At 39.8% G+C, this 18,382-nt stretch overlaps 1 protein-coding gene across 3 annotated transcripts in view; it reads right to left on the reverse strand.

The window, feature by feature from the left end:
- Nucleotides 1-2,742: 2,742 nt before the first annotated feature.
- Nucleotides 2,743-18,382, reverse strand: part of LOC114550733 (zinc finger protein 239-like) — an 18,133-nt gene continuing 2,493 nt past the window's right edge. For 2 of the 3 annotated variants that reach the window (XM_028571525.1, XM_028571523.1), the window contains exons 2-3: nt 14,520-14,679; nt 2,743-4,687 (exon numbers count right to left, since the gene is read on the reverse strand). In XM_028571525.1, coding sequence (XP_028427326.1) covers nt 3,890-4,687; nt 14,520-14,612 — 891 coding nt within the window. In that variant the 5' untranslated portion in view covers nt 14,613-14,679 and the 3' untranslated portion in view covers nt 2,743-3,889. Of the gene's footprint in view, nt 4,688-14,519; nt 14,680-17,233; nt 17,262-18,382 lie in introns of those variants that run through there. The other variant, XM_028571524.1, reaches the window with a different exon arrangement.

Here is an 18,382-nt window from a genome sequence, read left to right on the forward strand (position 1 = left end):
ACAGTTAATGCGTCGGGCCGGGCTGGGCTCAGACTCAACGTGCACGGGCTCGGGTAGGGTCGGGCTTGATTTTTTGGGCCCAATCTAAGCTCTACGTTGACATTACAACATTAACATTAGGCCTAAAGTTAACCTTCACTTTGTCAATCTCTAAACCGATTTGCCTGGGGAACAATTAGTCACTTTAAAATGACCTGTTTGATACATCTAGCTATCTCATGTTAAAACACTACATAGACATTAGTAGCTAGCGGTGAATTTCAAAAGTGCTTGCTGAGATAAGACTTTAGAAGTTCTTAGCCGGTCATGGATGCTGACTGCCCAGTCATGCTAGCTATCCCGCTGGACCTCACAGCCAGTAGTGGTTCGACATTGAATTACACCCAGGGCGAGAACCCCTTCAATTATTTAACTTATACTGCCATATTTTGTGCAAAATTGTGTTCATTGTCTTTTGAAAATGTTGGAGGTGGAGATTGTGCACCTTAAAAAGTGTGTTTCCTGTTGTAATTGCAGTAGTTACTTAACTGGATTCTCTTAAGTGTGTTTTTCAAATGTTCTAATGAAGGATTTGTGCAACTGAGAAATACAATTTTCTCTTTCACTCATGTTGTTATAATAATATAGTATATATAAATGTGCCAAAATATATATACAATCAGATATATAAAAAATGTTACAAGAGCAGAGAACATTAAAATAAAATATTGTGTGTATTATCAACTGTGTACACATGTCCTCTACAAGTATAATTGTGGCTGTATTATTTGTGTCCCCTTCAAAAATTGCTCTTCAGAAATGTTATGTTTATTGTCCCTGGGTCCCCTGCCTGGCCCTGACGTCCACTCTCTTGAGTGCTGCTCTCTGTCTCCTGACATCTGGCCTCACTTTCCCTCGGTGATGAAGGCACTGTAGTCTGCACTGCATAAAGAAAAGGAGGTCAGAGGAAAATATTTTTGTAATAATGTTAATCTCATTTTATCTAAGTGCAACTTAACGCTAATTCAGTCTTTAAGTGTCTTTCCTTTAAAAAAATTTAAAAGGCAGCCTTTAAGGATTTAGGGTGAAGCAAAACTGAATGAGATGAGCTAGGTTTGAGAGTTGCCTCTCCCTTTCAGTACAAATGACTGAAGTGCGCTACTAAGCTCAGTCTACACTTCTTATAATGACTTGTAGGTAGATGAATCAAGACATCCAATCCAAATACAGTTTACAGGTTGCTTAGTGATCAATTTGAGGCTGACAAAAAAATAAATAAAAAGAACTGGTGCTTAAATTCTGTCAGGTTGGCTTTTGTTAAGCTTTGGTCACACTACAGGACTTTCAAAGTTAAGATCACTGTACTGTTCACACTACACGCCTGTCTTGTACTCAGGAGTGTTGTGGTTTGCACACTTCATGACTGGGGGGGAATCACACATTACATTTGGTTAAAGTTCTTTGATTTCTCTCGGCAAGTGGAAAATCAGGGCTACAATCCGAAAGTGTGAACTTAACTTTTGCAGTAAATAAAGCAGTAATTACTGAGTTGTCAAGGACAAGGGTATACTTTATTAATCACACGTACAATTTAGTACAGTGAAACTTGTCCTCTGCATTTAACCCATCCCAGGAGCAACCATAGCACAGTGCCCATGAACCAAGCAGTATAAGCAACATACATATTTTTACTTCTAATACATTGAATGTTGCCCATAACTGAAACTCTGTACTGTCATATAAACTGTTTACCTGTACAGGTTTGTGTATTATTAATGCCATTATATAGAAACAAGAGCTCCCTATCGACATCAGGATGGCCAAAAGCCTACGCATCTTCCGCCGAAGGCTAAAACATCTCTTGCAACTATACCTCGGATAAAAAAAAAAAAATCTTGAACCTGCACTTTCATGTCTCTTTGTAGCATTACCTATTTAAAGCTAATGTACCTGCACTTACAACAGATTATGGAAAACTAACAAAAATATTTCAAAAATGTTTAAAATGAAAACGAAAAGAGGCTTGTTATATCATATTTCGTTTTATTGTAAATATACATTACAGTAAAGAAATTGCTCACAGGTGTACTTTTTCTAAAACTCACATCTTCAACTATCATAGTGGTGATGGTGCAGTGGATATGACACGACTTTGGAATGGGAGACCAGGGTTCAATTCCCACTGCGATAGATCAACCAACGTATCCCTGAGCAAGACACTTAACTCCTAGTTGCTCCAGAGGTGTGCCGAGACGAGCTGAGATAGTGACGTTATCAAGTCCTCCCGTTCTCCGGAATTTTGAACTTGCCTAGTCTGAACTACAAAGCTCACAAGTTCGAACTTGGCATACTTGGTATTGAGAAACACTTATGTTGCAGTACTAGAATGTTAAGTTACAGTTAGATAATGTTAATTTGCAGTTAAAAAATGTTAATTAATACAATTGTTAATTGGAGTGACCTGACAGAACCTCTTAGATTTAGTTAATAATTTGACTGCTGAGTTCTGGATGAATTGCCATTGTTAGACTATTCAGTCTACCAATTGCAATTCATCCAGAACTCAGCTCAGGTTTAAATAGGTAAAATAGAATTATAATAACCCAAGCGTGATGATAGAAAAACATGTAGGATTTTTTTGTGTCTGATCTCGGAGAGGTTTCTTAATTGAACAACAAAACAAGCTTGGATGACATTACTGGATAAGTGGCTAGCAACATTTACCCCAAGGTTCTTTGGGAATAAAAGACAGATTAATGAATAAATGGTTAATGAATACATAATTTATTGTTTTGCAAAATGAAAATCGTAGTTGTCAATGTTCCCGAAGTTACTGAGCAAGGCAGATTAGTTGCAATATTAAGATCTTTATTACATTAACTAAAACATGAGTTATGGAGGGACCGATTGCTAATGGCCGCTGACTAAAGTTAACGTTAGTTAGCTAACATTAGCTGCCAACACTGGTTACAGATAATTAGAGGTGCAACGGATCACAAAACCAACAGATCAGATCGGATTAACATCTTGAGTCAAGCATCGGATACATTTTCGGATTAGCAAAAAAGGGGGGGAATGTAAATGACTTATTACAAATGTAATAATAACTTTTAACAATTAGTTATTTCACCAATAAATTGGTGTTGGAGGACAAAAACAGACGAGAAAGTGGTATTTTACAATAACTTTGAATGCACCATGAGGTATACCAGTTTCAAGTAAACGCACCATTTAGTCACGTCAGTGTTGTTATTCAGCAGTGACCAAGTGCTAGTTTGTGTCTTTTAGCTCAGTTTTAGCGGCAGACGTCCCAGTGTTGGAAACCTCCACAGTGACATACAATCACACTTTTACACCATTTAGCTGTCAACATTTTAACCGTGTTTAATCCAGCTACTAGCTTCTGTAGGTTAACATCCAAGTTACCTGCCGCCAAGCGTAACACTAATGTTAATGTTAACTAGCGCGACTTTGCAGCGATGCTTCTGTTGCTTCTAACGTTGGTTTCGGGGGATCAGAGAGCAGCACAAACATTGAAATGGCACCAAAATGAGGCACTGAAATCTGTGTTGCAATGCCGTCCTATAGATACCAGGCACCGGTGCCATATTAGCACCAGATTTTAACATGCGACGTTCACGTGAACAGACATTGCGTTGCCTGTATCTTTTCACAGCAAACCTTCACAGAGCATGCATTCCGACCGTGAGTGTAGATCCGTACAGACCATGGATCGTTTCACCACTAAGTACTATTAGCAGTAAGAATTCACATAAACAAACTCATATTTGAGGAAGAAATTGTTTTTGTAAATTGTCACAGCTATTCCAAAACTAAAAAAGTATCCAAATAAAACGTATTCCAAATATTAACCAATTAGAAACCATTTTGATTGTCGGCAATTGACAGCTCATTTCTTTGCAGAATGAACACGTTGGTGGGACTTTAGGTTACTTTGATTGGTGAAACTTTTGCCACATAGGTTACAGCTGTAGGGTTTCTCTCCAGTATGAATGCGTTGATGGACTTTCAAGTGATTCAACTGTACGAATGCTGCATCACATTGGTCACACCTGTAAGGTTTATCTCCAGTGTGAATGCGTTGATGGGTTTTGAAGCTGTCTGACCGTGCAAAAGCTGCACCACATTGGATACATCTGTACGGTTTCTCCCCTGTGTGTATGCGTTGATGCATTTTGAAGCTACCTGACAGTCTAAAAACTGCACTACATTGGTCACAGCTGTACGGTTTCTCTCCTGTATGAATGCGGTGATGAATTTTGAAGCCACCTAAACTTGTGAACGCTGCCCCACACTGGTCACACCAGTACTTTAGATCAGTATGTTTCTCTCCAGTGTGAATGCGTTGGTGGCCTTTAAGGTGACCGCTCCGAGAAAACCTTCTCTTGCATAGGTCACAGCTGTACGGTTTCTCTCCTGTGTGAATGCGTTGATGGTTGTTTAGGGTAGTACTAGAAGAAAAAGTTCTCCCACATTCGCCACAGCTGTATGGTTTCTCTCCAGTGTGAATGCGGTAGTGGTTTTTTAAGTTACCACTCCGAGAAAACGTTTTCCCACATTTGTCACAGATGTACGGTTTTTCTCCAGTGTGAACTCTCCGATGAATCTTTAAATTTGTAGCTGTTCTGAAGGACTTGTCACAGTGCTCACAGCTATGACATCCGAGTCCCCCTCTTCCTCTTTGTTTCTACAAAATCAGAGAGAGACAGTCAGTGAGATGCCAAGGTGAAGCAAGCCATGTCAAACCATAAATAACATGGACATAGAAGCGTGGATAACGTATGGGCATCCACACCATTTATGCAGTGCAATGGTAAAACACTGCAGCGTTGTGCGATCCATCTCAGCTGTTAAGAGACATTTTTGCTGAGTCCTTTTTGTTTAGTCACTATTTTTTCTTTTAAACAACAAAACTTGTTAAAAAGGTAAAACATTGTTGAGGGGAGAAGCCAAAAAAAAAGATACCCCATTGTTTTCCCATTAACTACCCAGAATGCCGACAGTGGCTAAATTGCCTAATGTAAAAATATATCTTAAAAATATTGACACAATCCTTATATTATACACTTTCCAAGGTGGCCATTGCCATATAATGTTATTTGTAAAATAACATGAATTAGATAAAACATAAAACTTCACATTACTCTGAACAATCAAACGTTTAGGCCGAACGTTTTGATTGGTCGGTTGCGTTGTATCCCTGCTGTGAGTAATCTACACTTCTCATGTATGAGCCAGAGTTCAATACACAGCATGTCATTTACATATTGGCTTTTTATAAAAGTGCTGATGCAGGCTCTGCGTTTTTCTTTGTTATTTTGTAGTTATGACAAGGATAATTAGATGTTGAAACTGTGGAAACACGGATCGATGAGACCACCTCTCCCTGCTGTATCAAAAATTGTTTCACAGTCTCTCTCTCCGACCAGTGAGTAACATTAGCTTGATGTAGAAGTGAAGTGTTCTCTTTGATGTGCGACACATACATAACGAGTTATCAAAGATATTGGTACTAAATATTTGCGCCAGTGAAATGGTAACGTTACTCTTGTTCATTGTGGGTGTCTTTCTATATTCTCTACAGAGCAAAGCGGCGCCTCACTTTGAAGTGGTGCTCGTTCACATCTGTGTGGGGGGAGCCAGGGGGAGGGGTCAAACGAAGCCCAGAAGAGATGCTATTTTCAAATGTTGCTAGCTTCTCAACCTTACCAACCCTACTTTTAGTGTCCCGCCCACAAGACCATCTGATTGGCTGTCTGTTAAACTGGGAAAGGCTCCGGTCGCTACTGCACATTCAAGAACAGAGAAGAAAGATAGAGGATAAATAGATAGATACAGCAGATCAATGTGTGCCCAAGAGAGGAACCGTCTGCTGTCCACCATTGTTGCCAGTCGTGCTAACGTTACTCGGTCGCGTTAACGTTACTCGGTCGCGCTAAGGCTAAGACCAGTCACCTCAAGCATGCAGCAACATTATGAATACAATAACAATCCACCTACGGTCCCGCTACAGACCCTCAAGAAAATGGGTTCAGAGCAATTGATTAAAACACTGGATATAAGACGTCTTGCCTCTGCGAAATGCTTTTGCAAACTAGTAACATTCAAACGACACCGAAGCAAGCTGACAGCGGAACTACATAACGTTACCCCTGGTCAAGATACTGTTTATACAGTAATCTTACAACTATTTTGTTTTGAAAAGAAAGCAATGTTAAGGTTGTTGGTATGTGTATTTGATTATTGAAGTTAATTTTACTACTTTGCAGTTTGCACAATAAACATTGTTCAGATTATGTAACAGTTTCATGCATTCTCTTTCAATATACTGTTATTGTATAATGTTATGGAGCCAAGCAAACCCTTTAGTAATCAAAGCTTTAAGTAAACATGATGACATTGAAATGTTTTTGTATTCCATGTACTTACAGTAGAATAAGCAAATAAAAATCAATATAAAGGCCCAGAATGTTAAGAAATACCATTATACCAATTTTTGGTAATACCACCCAGCACTGGATACAAAAGATATCGCATTGGCCAGTGCTGTTTATTGGAGCAATACGTCAACGTGGCTGCCATTTTGGGATGAACATGCCACCCCTCCTAATGCATGTATGTCTATCAGGCAGGAGCCTCTTTTTTGTTTTCTTATGCAACAGTTATTTTGTATATATATATATATATATATATATATATATATATATATATATATATATATATTTGTTTTCTGTATTTATTGTTTTTTTTATATTAATGTTCAATATGTTTATTTGTTTATGTTTGGCAGATTTGATTGTTATCCTTTACTGCTGTGTTAGCATTTTTATACTCCAGTGTTAGGTTTCCCTTTTGACGGAGATGTTATTCTCAGTTTCCTGCAAAGGGACTACAGTGAAAAAATTAGCTTATAGCTAACTCTGGTACTGGTAAGGAACTGTGCATTGTCTGTCAAATAAATAAATAATTCTATATAAGTGTACTTATTGCGGCAATTAACCTTTTTCTGATTCTGATATAAATCATAATTTCTTGCTGAATTTCCAATTGATTTTATTTATTATTTTTTTTACAAATACCAGACATGATACAGGATTTGTTAAATAAAAAAATGTGGGTTTTCATAACAAAATACCTTGTCTTGTGTAGATAGTAAGAGTACGCAGTAGAGATGGACCGATTAACTGGCCGGTGACCGGAATCAGCCAATTTTCACTTGACTGGCCATGACCGGCGACCTGCCGGTCAGTCTGACATATGCCAGTCAAATTCACTCGGGTGCCGCATGATTAACATTGTGCAACATCAGCAAACCTCCGCTCCATCAGCTGTTTATGAAATGCCTCAGAAATCGCAAGTTAACAGCAGCTCAGATTAGAGACCAGATGAATGCCACACAGAGTTCTAGCAGCAGACACATCTCTAGAACAACTGTTAAGAGGAGACTGCACGAATCAGGCCTTCATGGTCAAGTAGCTGCTAGGAAACCACTGCTAAGGAGAGGAAACAAGCAGAAGAGATTTGTTTGGGCCAAGAAACGGACTGGAATGGAATGGACATTAGACCAGTGGAAATCTGTACTTTGGTCTGATGAGTCCAAATTTGAGATCTTTGGTTCCAACCGCAGTGTCTTTGTGCGACACAGAAAAGGTGAACAGATGGATTCTACATGCCTGGTTCCCACCATGAAGCATAGAGGAGGTGTGATGGTGCTTTGCTGGGGACACTGTTGGGGATTTATTCAAAATTGAAGGCATACTGAACCAGCATGGCTACCACAGCATCCTGCAGTTACATGCCATCCCATCCGGTTTGCGTTTAGTTGGACCATCATTTCTTTTTCAACAGAACAATGACCCCAAACACACCTCCAGGCTGTGTAAGGGTTATTTGACCAAGAAGGAGAGTGATGGAGTGCTGCGCCAGATGACCTGGCCTCCACAGTAACCGGACATGAACCTAATCAAGATGGTTTGATGTGAGCTGGACCGCAGAGTGAAGGCAAAAGGGCCAACAAGTGCTAAGCATCTCTGGGAACTCTTTCAAGACTGTTGGAAAACCATTTCAGGTGACTACCTCTTGAAGCTCATCAAGAGAATGCCAAGAGTGTGCAAAGCAGTAATCAGGGCAAAGGGTGGCTACTTTGAGGAATCTAAAATATAAGACATGTTTTCAGTTATTTCACACTTTTTTGTTAAGTACATAATTCCATATATGTTCATTCATAGTTTTGATGCCTTCACTTTTGGCCTGTACAGTGTGTGTGTGTGTGTGTATATATATATATATATATATATATATATTTTTTTTTTAGTTGGATATTGGATGTGAAAAGAAGGAAATGGTTCTAACCTTGCACTTTAGATGTGTGTGATTTTCCCACACCAGGAGTAATTTGTATTGTTCTATTTTATAGTGATCGATTATATGTTCAAAAAATTTTCTATGTTCTATGAAAATGTAAAATGTTCTATTAAATAAAAGATAGAAAAGAAATATTTTAGGGCTGTCAGTTTAACGCGTTAACGGCGTTAACGGCGTTAACGGCGTTAACGCCGTTAACGCAAACCCATTTTAATGCCGACAATTTATTTATCGCGCGATTAACGCATAGACAGTTAAAGAAGGATTAACGTTCTTTCGGATCTAGCTAGACCGGAAGCAAAATTATGAATCCCACTATGGCCATGCCAAGACCCGCCCTACAAAGCAGCTTCATTGGTGGTTAGGATAGCGGATTTGTCAGGGGATAGGACCTGAACAAATGGGGTTACGTTACCTTGGACGCCTGGCCAACAGTAGTGATTGAAGGGCGGGTCTTGGCGTGGCCATAGTGGGATTCGTAATTTCACAGACCAGAAACAAAACAGACACACGCTGCGGCCGCACACACTTGTTTGGGCTTGGGAGCCTCCTCTGTTCTTTCTGTAGAAACCTGTAGCAGGATATGTTAAGCCTCTCCTTGATTTTACGTTGGTTATGGAGAACGAGAACCAGGAAATGAGTCGGGGGAAACCATAGTCGCTATGACGACCAGCCACACTCGCCTCAGGCATGAGGCAGTACTATCTGCAGTGGAAAATGGAGGTAACAGTGTTACATTATGTGACATATTAGTTCCAAGTGAGAATGTTAGTGTGAAATTGAACACTACGTATATGCCAATGTTGTTTTCAATAAAAAAAAAAAAATGTGCACAAAGCAAGCCAATCCACTTTTCCATGTTGATAAGAGCATTAAAATAAAAAAAGATATAATGGGACAAAAAGAAATCAAGGGACATTTAGAATAGATAAAAATGTGTGATTAATTGCGATTAATCGTGAGTTAACTATGACATTAATGCGATTATTCGCAATTAAATATTTTAATCTTTTGACAGCATTAAAATATTTGTGTGTGCTGTAAAGTGGTTAGAAAATATGAAATCGGAATTGGCTAAAATCGGTATCGGCAGGTCAAACTCAATGAAAAATCGGAAATCTGAATCGGCCTAGAAAGTTTAATCGGTGCATCTCTAGTATGCAGCATTAAGCCTTAAAACAATTAAAGGGGTAAGTTATAAAAAACAATCAAACCCTGTACAGTTGTTATGAAGGTGGAAATTCTATAGATACTCAAACTGTTCTTTGTACCAGGCTGTGTATTTATTGGTTTATTTATTAATTTCTGCTGTGAATGTTTTTAACATGGGAGTCTATAGGGATTGACTCACCACAAGCGGCCACTCGAGGAACAGCAGTTCAGCCGCAGAGCTACTGCTTTAACAATACACACATGACAAACATCTGTTTTAGCATCTTACTGATATATTACTCACTATTAAAAACACTTAATGTGACACAAGCTAGTGTTTGCTAAATTCAGTATCAGGACAATAACTTAACTTTATGTCAGCCTAAAAGGAGAAGATTAAAATGACATCTTGTGATATAAAATTAAACATGTTCATAACATCACAATACTGTGAAAGACCTTTTCCATCTGTGAAATGTCATCCATGTTATTAAATTAGGTATTTTTTTCGCATTAACATCTAAAAGCACCACAAATGTCACACGGAAGTCTGTCTTTTTCAGTGAGTCTGTATGAGCAAGCTGGTCAGATGTCCATGTAAAAATGGCAGCAGCACAGATACATCTCACACAGCCAGAAGCGGTATCTAAGTGTATATCTATGCCGTTGGATGAACAACCGTGAGGGGAGTGTTGCATTTGGGTCTGGTTACGTTAGCATGTGTTGCGTTCAATGCTGTTGTAAAATCCCCTTCTGCCATCCAGTGTTTCTTCTTTTTGTCAATAAGAGCCAATACCTAATGAAACAAGTTGTTGTTATAAGTTATTGTTTTTTAATTGTTATACATTTTAAATAATTAAAGTTTAACCATGCCTTTTTAAATCTTTTTAATTTTTTGTTATTAAATATAAAACACAATTTCAGTTGCACTTTTGCACCGTTTATGAATAAAGGAATATGTTTCAGTAATTTCCTTCTGTTCAAAAATGTTGAATCTTGAACTTATTACAGTGAATCGTATTGTTACATCCCTAACTGCCATATAAGCATGTTAAATTACTTTGGAAAGTTTAGTGAGCTAAGATAACGTTGCAAGTTATTCTACAGTAACTTAAGCTTCACTACACTGAAGCTGACGTTAGCTTCCAAATAAATGTAGCAAGCAAAACAAACCTTATTCTTAATTATCACATACACAGCACAATGTAGTGAAATTGTATTCCTGCCATTTAACCCATCCTATTATTAGGGCAGTTGACAGCTTTATGTACACAATATTCGGGGAGCAACTTGGGGTACAGTGTCTTGCTCAGGGACACTTTGACATGTGGGCAGAGGAGCCTGGGATTGAACCACCAAAACCACAAGCCAAAACCACAAAGCCAAGCTATATGCTATATCAACATGGCAATAGTAGTTTACTACATGAGAGCATCAGGACATCCATGTACCTATACGTGTCTGTGTTTGACTGAAGTTTTATTTCAGAGCTTCAGAATGCTCGGGGAAATGTAAGGTTATGTTAGCTTGTGTGGATGCTACCACACTACTTGATTAATGTAAGAGCTAACTTAAGCTTCTTAAAAATTAGAATCAGAAACGGGGACATTGTTGCGAAGTAGTTAAACCAGTAATGCTACTGCCCAACACTGCTTGCAATACAAGTTGGATGTAGTGACGCTGTTGGCATAGGGTGCATCTTTGATTTTATTAAATTGGCCGTGAAAGTTTTAAAAGTACAAGTTGTTTGAATGACAGAAATCTGCATAGATGAGAGCTTGATGAGTGCAACAGGACATGTTACAAGGCTATAACAGCGTGTTTAGGATCCCCAAATCACAGATAAAACACTTCAAAAAATGAGCAATGATCTAACCAACAAAATTAACAAGAATTGACTTTAGATAGCCCTAGTCGTATGTGATTTAACAGGACTTGGGAGGAAACAGTGTTGAGATTTATAAGAACATGTAACTTTCTGTATGGATCATAGTAGCTATAGTATTACGGGTATTTTATTAGCGGAACCATAACATTTGGTAAAAAAAAATGATTTAATTAACTGATCCAATCATGGCTACACCTTCCTGTCATTTGTTTTAAATTTGACGAGCAATTTGTTGTATTTTAGCAGAATTCTAAGCAGCAGAAAGGCAGAGCTGAGTGCATTTTAATATGTTAATTTTTCGCAAGTAATATCATTATCGCCATATTCAATGTTAGGGCACATATTACATATTTTCCTCATATTGTGCAGCCCTAATAAATACCTTGAAATTATGTCAGATGCAGCATAGTGTCGCACAATTTTCATCTGTATCTCTATCATCTGTGAGTGTAATTTTTTTCATTTGTAGATGGTTATTTATTTCTTTAATTATCTGATAATGTTGTGTAGTCATTGTTTTCACCTTCGTTCGACTAGTTTATTACTGAACCCAGCCATTACGCGCCGTCACATCCTCTGCCACCTACCACCACAAGTAAATTTACAACCTGTGGGAAACACTGCCCGATGCAATAGTCACTTAGTGCGCAATGTGTATGTGGCGTAGTCTAAAGCGTGATTTCAGCTTCTGCGTTTAATATATGCCGTGGCTACCTACGTAGGTACATTACGCCACAGCCTTCTCCATAAACATGAAATCAATGAAAGGGTCAACTTCTCCTGCTACAGATTTCTTACCGTGGCCAGAAAGCACAAGGGAGACACTTTGTTTCTCTCACTATGACTCTAGAGTCGGTACTCACTCCGAAGCTAATCACCATCACTCTCTCACTCGCTCTACCACACACTCCCCTCTCCCCTGCTATTCTCTTAAAGAAATCGACACACACGCCAACACACGCAAGTATAAACTTCAGGCCAGTACGTAGGCTATGACGAAAGCCTTGTGTGTTATGGGAAGTGAGGCTCTTCCATATGCGTGTGGAAAAGTACAGTAAGCGGCAGATACAGCAGACAAAGTGAAGCACATGCTTTGCCACAGGTAGTGCAGCTACAGTAGTCTGTGTTTTATGTTTTCTGCAAAGACGAAATAAAGCAGATGATGCAACATCATCACAACGTCTCTAGACCATTCCTCACCGCAGCGTGGCCAGGCTAAAAGCAAGTTACCCGCTACGAGCCAAGCTAAAGCTAATTGAGTTAGCCATTAAGAAAAAAGGGGTCTGTCCCAACTGCAATTCAGAGCTGCGAAGCTGGTATCCTAACCCTAGAGTGCAAGAGAACACTGTGTCCGATATAACGTGATTTACACTGATTTAAGGGTTCTTGGATACACAGAGATTGTTGCCAGTTTGTGACATGGGTGCTCTGCATGCACAGCGAACCACCAATGACAAACAATGTTGATCAATCTACCAACCAACCAGCGCAGGCCCCGCTAGGTGTCGAACACAGGATTATATAAATACAATGGTGTCTACATAAATCTCCCTCCACAATCACTTCAAAAGAGTACTCACTTGCTTTTGTGCTCGTAAACCATTAAAGTTGAAGAACGGATTGTTCGCGTTTTTATTTTCTATGCAGATGCAATCCCCTACAAAATCACGCCAGTAATTCGAGAATGATTGGTTCCAAATAGAGCTGTTCGTTGTCATCTGGTAAATGTTCTGGAATTCTTTTTTTCCATATTGCAATATACATCGCAGAGAGGAAGATACTGCAATGTCAGTTTTTTCCAATATCGTGCAGCCCTACGCCTTAATAAATCAGCGTTCATGTGTTTTACGTATAACCAATTATAGAACGTTTCCAACACTCCAGCTGTATAAAAAAAAACACACCTGTTTAACTGTTTTTGTCAGCGATGAAGAGGTATAATTTCTGTGGAATACATACAAGCTAGGTGAGCATTTTCATAAGAATTTTTCTCATGCAGATTAAGTGTGGGAGCACATGATTTTTAAGCGTTCAATCAAACTAGACTGTATGCTGTACAATCAGAATAAAGGTCCCTGGTTTAGGTCTTTTCGTTTCCGTTGCCTTGGGCATCCTTTGTGTTGGCATTTTAAACTCTGGTCGATTTATGAGGGCTACGGTTAACCTTTTCTCAGACCTCTGCAGGGTAAATCCAGACAGCTAGCTAGACAATCTGAGTCTACTGTTGCACGACTAAAACAACTTTTAAACGTACACATGTTCCACAAAAACAATTTCCTTCCGAGCCTATTTTGCAGCGGCACCGCTGCTTTTCTCCAGTGCTCGGCACTGCCCAAGACGATTGTGATTGGTTTAAAGAAATGCCAATAAACCAGAGCACGTTTTCCTCCCATCCCAGAATGCTTTGGAGGAAGGTCTGGCAAATCGAGACTACATTCAGTATAACGTTCAGTGGCGGGGACTGGGGCGGAGGGACGGTTAGACCCAGCAAGACTGCAGGGTGAATAGGATTTATTTAAAAAGAATCTGTGCACCCTGTCCATGTTCTTATTGTATTAAGTATGTGAATGATTGTCCAAAATGACGGTTAAAATGACTACGTTTAGGTAAATGCGTAATAATTTACCTTATTTCACCACTGCTACAAGGTAAAGATCGCCTTGAAATTAGCTGAACATTGTTGGTACTAAATGAACGCTTAATTGCTGAGGTAAACATCTTTAGTTGATTTGAGTGAATTAAAGTTCAGTTGATAACTTAATGCAGAGTTAAAAGTTAATATTTCAGATACATTTTGTTTTTTTTGTCGTGTCCAGCCAGCTGTTCCACTTCAGGCTGTTTTAGATCTCCTCTGACTGCATTTGGCTACTCTCTACTCACTCTTGTTCTGTCACTTTCACGAGAAATCATAATGCACCATGCAGGAAATTCATTTAAAAAAGTTAGTTTAGTTTGAGTCTCTTCAAAATGAAAGCAGGAAACAGAGATAAAAAAAAAAAATTAATTTTCTTTTTTCCCACATTTTCTCTCTTGCAATAGAATGAAAAGGATGATACATGGACCGTCGAGAGTCTTTCTCGTGTCGTTAGTGTTTTGCGAAGTCATGAACACTGACCTGCACATCGGTGGTATCCGAGGCCGAGCCTGCTGCTCGTCTTCTGGAGACGTTGCTGCTTTGCTGCTCCGGGTTCCGGTTGTTTTGCTCCATTCTGCTCTAGTTCTGGCCCTGGTCTGAAATCCAACAGGTCTCCACTGTGGCTGCTGGACTCTGGATTCTGTTAAAGTACAAATCAAAGCATGCAGAGATATTCAGACGCTGCTTTCTCCTCACGATTCCTCACATTCCCGTAGTGCTGATAACGTGGTCAATGTAAAGCGTGATCCATGGTTCTGTGTTTAATCGACGCCATGGCATTTCCCCCTACTCTTCCCCTTCTCCATAAACAGCATGCAATCAAGCAAAGGGTTACGTTTCGCTGCTAAAGATTTCCCACAGTGTTCAGAAAGCACAGGGGAGACACTTTGTTTCTCTCACTATGCTCCGAAGAAAATCACCGTCACTTGCTCTACCACACACTCCCCACTCACACACACACACACACACATGCCGGCCCTGCTATTCTCTTAAGACCCAGGCACACCGACCAGACGGCCGACCCTTGGCAGATAAGGCAGTTGGACTGATCGGTCTCCCTGAGTTGGTCAAAAAAAAAGTGCCTCGGAACACACCAAAGTGATGAGATGTAATACGTCTCCATAACAGCAGGGGGCGCAAATCTGTATTGTCGCCCCAAAAATGAAAACTGGCAGCTGATCTGACGAATATATAGTATAGTTCACCGAAACGTGTTTCTGAAAACATTTTAAGTGAGAAATAGGCCAAGCAGTTGCTGAATCTGTCTTCGTTTCAGATCGACAAATGTCAGTTTAAAAGATTTTCCTCCGATTTTGAGAGACTCTAGTCACGCTCATCCCGCTCCCCGTTTCCGGGTTAGCACTCTACCAATCAGGTGGGTCATTTCAGTCGGACTGCCGGCAGTGCCCGCCCCGCCAAATGTACATCTCAAATCGGGCAAAATGAAGGCGGACTGCCCCTTGGACGGAACGACGGCGTGGAACACACCGAACAGGCCCGAGTCAATGACCGACGCACACACCAAGTAGAAGTAAAAACTTCAGGCCACTTACACACACTACGGCGAAAGCTCTGTGTGGAGCCGTAAAGCTGTGCAGACCTGAAGACAGCTGCCGTTTTTATCTAAAGAAGGCAGTGGTTTCTCACTCCAGCCAACAAATACAGACTGAAGTCAGCTGACTGTTCACTCACTGAAATGCGTGTTCAGCATGAATAAAATACCCAAACCCCCTGCTCTGGGTCTCACGTAATACAGACACATTTTATATGTAGCTCTGATGCCAATGAGTAAAATCTATCTGAAAAAAAACAGTAGAGTATCCAGCTCTTGATTTTACCATAATATCCTGCAATGTTGTGACATGCCTGAAACGCGCTAGACTAGCATTTATTTAGTTAAAGCTACGCTGTGAAAGAATTTCTCCCATCTAGCGGTGAAACTGTATATGACAACCAACTGAATATTACTTTCTAGCCCCTCCCATTCCGCGCGCGTTTCAACTCCTACGGTGGCCGTATGCCAAGATTAACATGGCTTCCAGTACGACTTCATCAATGAGTGCTCCTGCCAGTGATGAGGTTACTTTAGAAAACAATTACAAATTGCATTTAGTTATTTAGTCAGTTAACATGTTGGTTATGACCTCTATGTAGAATGAATAATAGTTTTACGTTTTCGTTATTTTGGTACCCTTTCATTGCTAACATCAGCTATCAGGTTCCCAAACGAATGCAAGCTAATGTTAAAGTATCAGTTGCTATCGTTACTCTGTATATTGTACGAGATTAATAGTGTAAGGCAATGCTTACAGCGTAGGCTACGTATTTTTCTCCTTGGGCAGAATCAGAGATCAGTTGATGCAACGGAGGTGCGAGGGAAAGCAAAAGAAAAAAGAAAAACCAAAAGAAAGAGCCGGTGGCAGTGGATCTGTGAGAGCTCCTAGGTAGAGATGTTCCGATACCGATACCAGTATCGGTATCGGCTGCGATACCGCCTAAAACGCTGGTATCGGTATCGGGAAGTACTGGAGTTAATGCACCGATCCGATACCACGTAATAAAGCCCTAAAGAAAATCTACATTAAAGTAGTTTATTTATGTTCTTTTTTCGTTATAACTGACTGTCAAACTGGAGAATAAAAGAAAGTTCTACGGCATTCATTGTTTGTGTTTGTTCATGTTTCTGAGCCAGACAGACAACAAAGATAGAATTTATATCACATCCATACAGGGATAGTAGTATACAGCTGTTAAAACATAATAAAATATATGACACACTGGTATCGGATCGGTACTCGGTATCGGCCGATACGCAAGTTCAGGTATCGGAATTGGTATCAGGAAGCAAAAAAGTGGTATCGGGCCATCTCTACTCCTAGGCAAAGAAAAACTAAAGAGACACTCTCCAAAGATGATGAGAAGAGAGTGGAAGGCCTTCAAAGACACAGGAGAGAAGCAACGGAGGTTTGCGTTTTTAATATATTTCTCTGAGCAGTACGACCATGTCATGAAACCGAAATTAGCTCTTAGTATCTCCATCATTTACACGCAGGTGTTGTAGCTGTAAGCCTAGTCTGTGTTACAACTCCATGACGTGAATTGTCTGCCAGGGAAATCACAACGTTATGCACAACCATGCTACAGTTAGCCAAGCAAGTATGGAACTTGGGATTTACACAAATACGCTGAATTACCTGTCGAGAAGAAAGCAGGCAACTTCGGCGTCCCTTTTAAAATCCTTGCTCCTCGTGAGCTCTTTCCATCTTGGAAAAGCCACTCCAATATTAACTTTGGTCGTGTCGCGTTGTTGTTTTAGTTCCCTTTTCCGCTTCCCCACTGGCATTCGTCACGGTGCCACTGAGTGTGAAAGCGCGAAAGCCGGAGCTTGAATGTCCAGGTACGTACCTCTTTGGCTAATGTATTTTAAAGATGGAGGCGCAACATGGCTGCAGCCATTCGAGAGACTCGCTCGTACGTATTCTGAATGGCAGATTCTACGCTTACGAAAATAGTTTGATTAGTTGGTGGAAGTAATTACACATGAATGAGCACATATTTGTGAAAGAACCAAGGTTTTTTTTGTTGCTAAGAATCAACTCAAAAAATGACAATGTATCTTTAAAAAAATCTGTGTAAAGCTAAGTGTACCGTTCAGTGTAAAGTGTGGACGGTTAGACTGCAGGGGTGACTAGCATTTATTTTTTTGAACGTCGCACATTTATTAGCTATAATAGCTTCAGTGCATGTGTGTAGCTATATAATTTAACTATGTACACTGCGTGACACAATGTTATTGTTTGTCATCATATTACATGTATATTAACAGGTTTTTTTATGACTGCAGCATGGGTTAAGTGCCCGTGACAAATTTGTGTGCAACAATAAAGTTAATCTTGATAAACACTTGTTTACTAACATTGTGGACAAAAGCATCCTGCACTTAATCAGGTGCTTTCTTAGCTCCTTTAGCACAGGCCACACTGGTCCATCCTTTACCAAAGGAAAGGATATAAGAGGCTCTAGGATTCGACAATACAATTATACTTGCCCAAAGTCAATTTTACTGGCCCCTATACAAAATATATCATTGTTATATTTGACAACAGCTAACTGCAGCGACACATTGATATTAAGTGCTTATTAGCCTGATAGCTTCTGCTCAGCTGCATTTGAATGTAAAACTCCTTAAAACTTGTGTTTATTCAAAACACTAGTAACTGAAAGTTAACTCACAAAACGCCGAAAGAAAGCTAATGCTAACACTAGCAGTTAGCCACACACTGCGGCTAGCCGAAGCTAACAGCGGCTAACTATCTGGTAAACATCGGAGCTAGCGCATGCGG

This window comes from Perca flavescens, chromosome 24, assembly GCF_004354835.1.
Source record: "Perca flavescens isolate YP-PL-M2 chromosome 24, PFLA_1.0, whole genome shotgun sequence".
Lineage (NCBI taxonomy): Eukaryota > Metazoa > Chordata > Actinopteri > Perciformes > Percidae > Perca > Perca flavescens.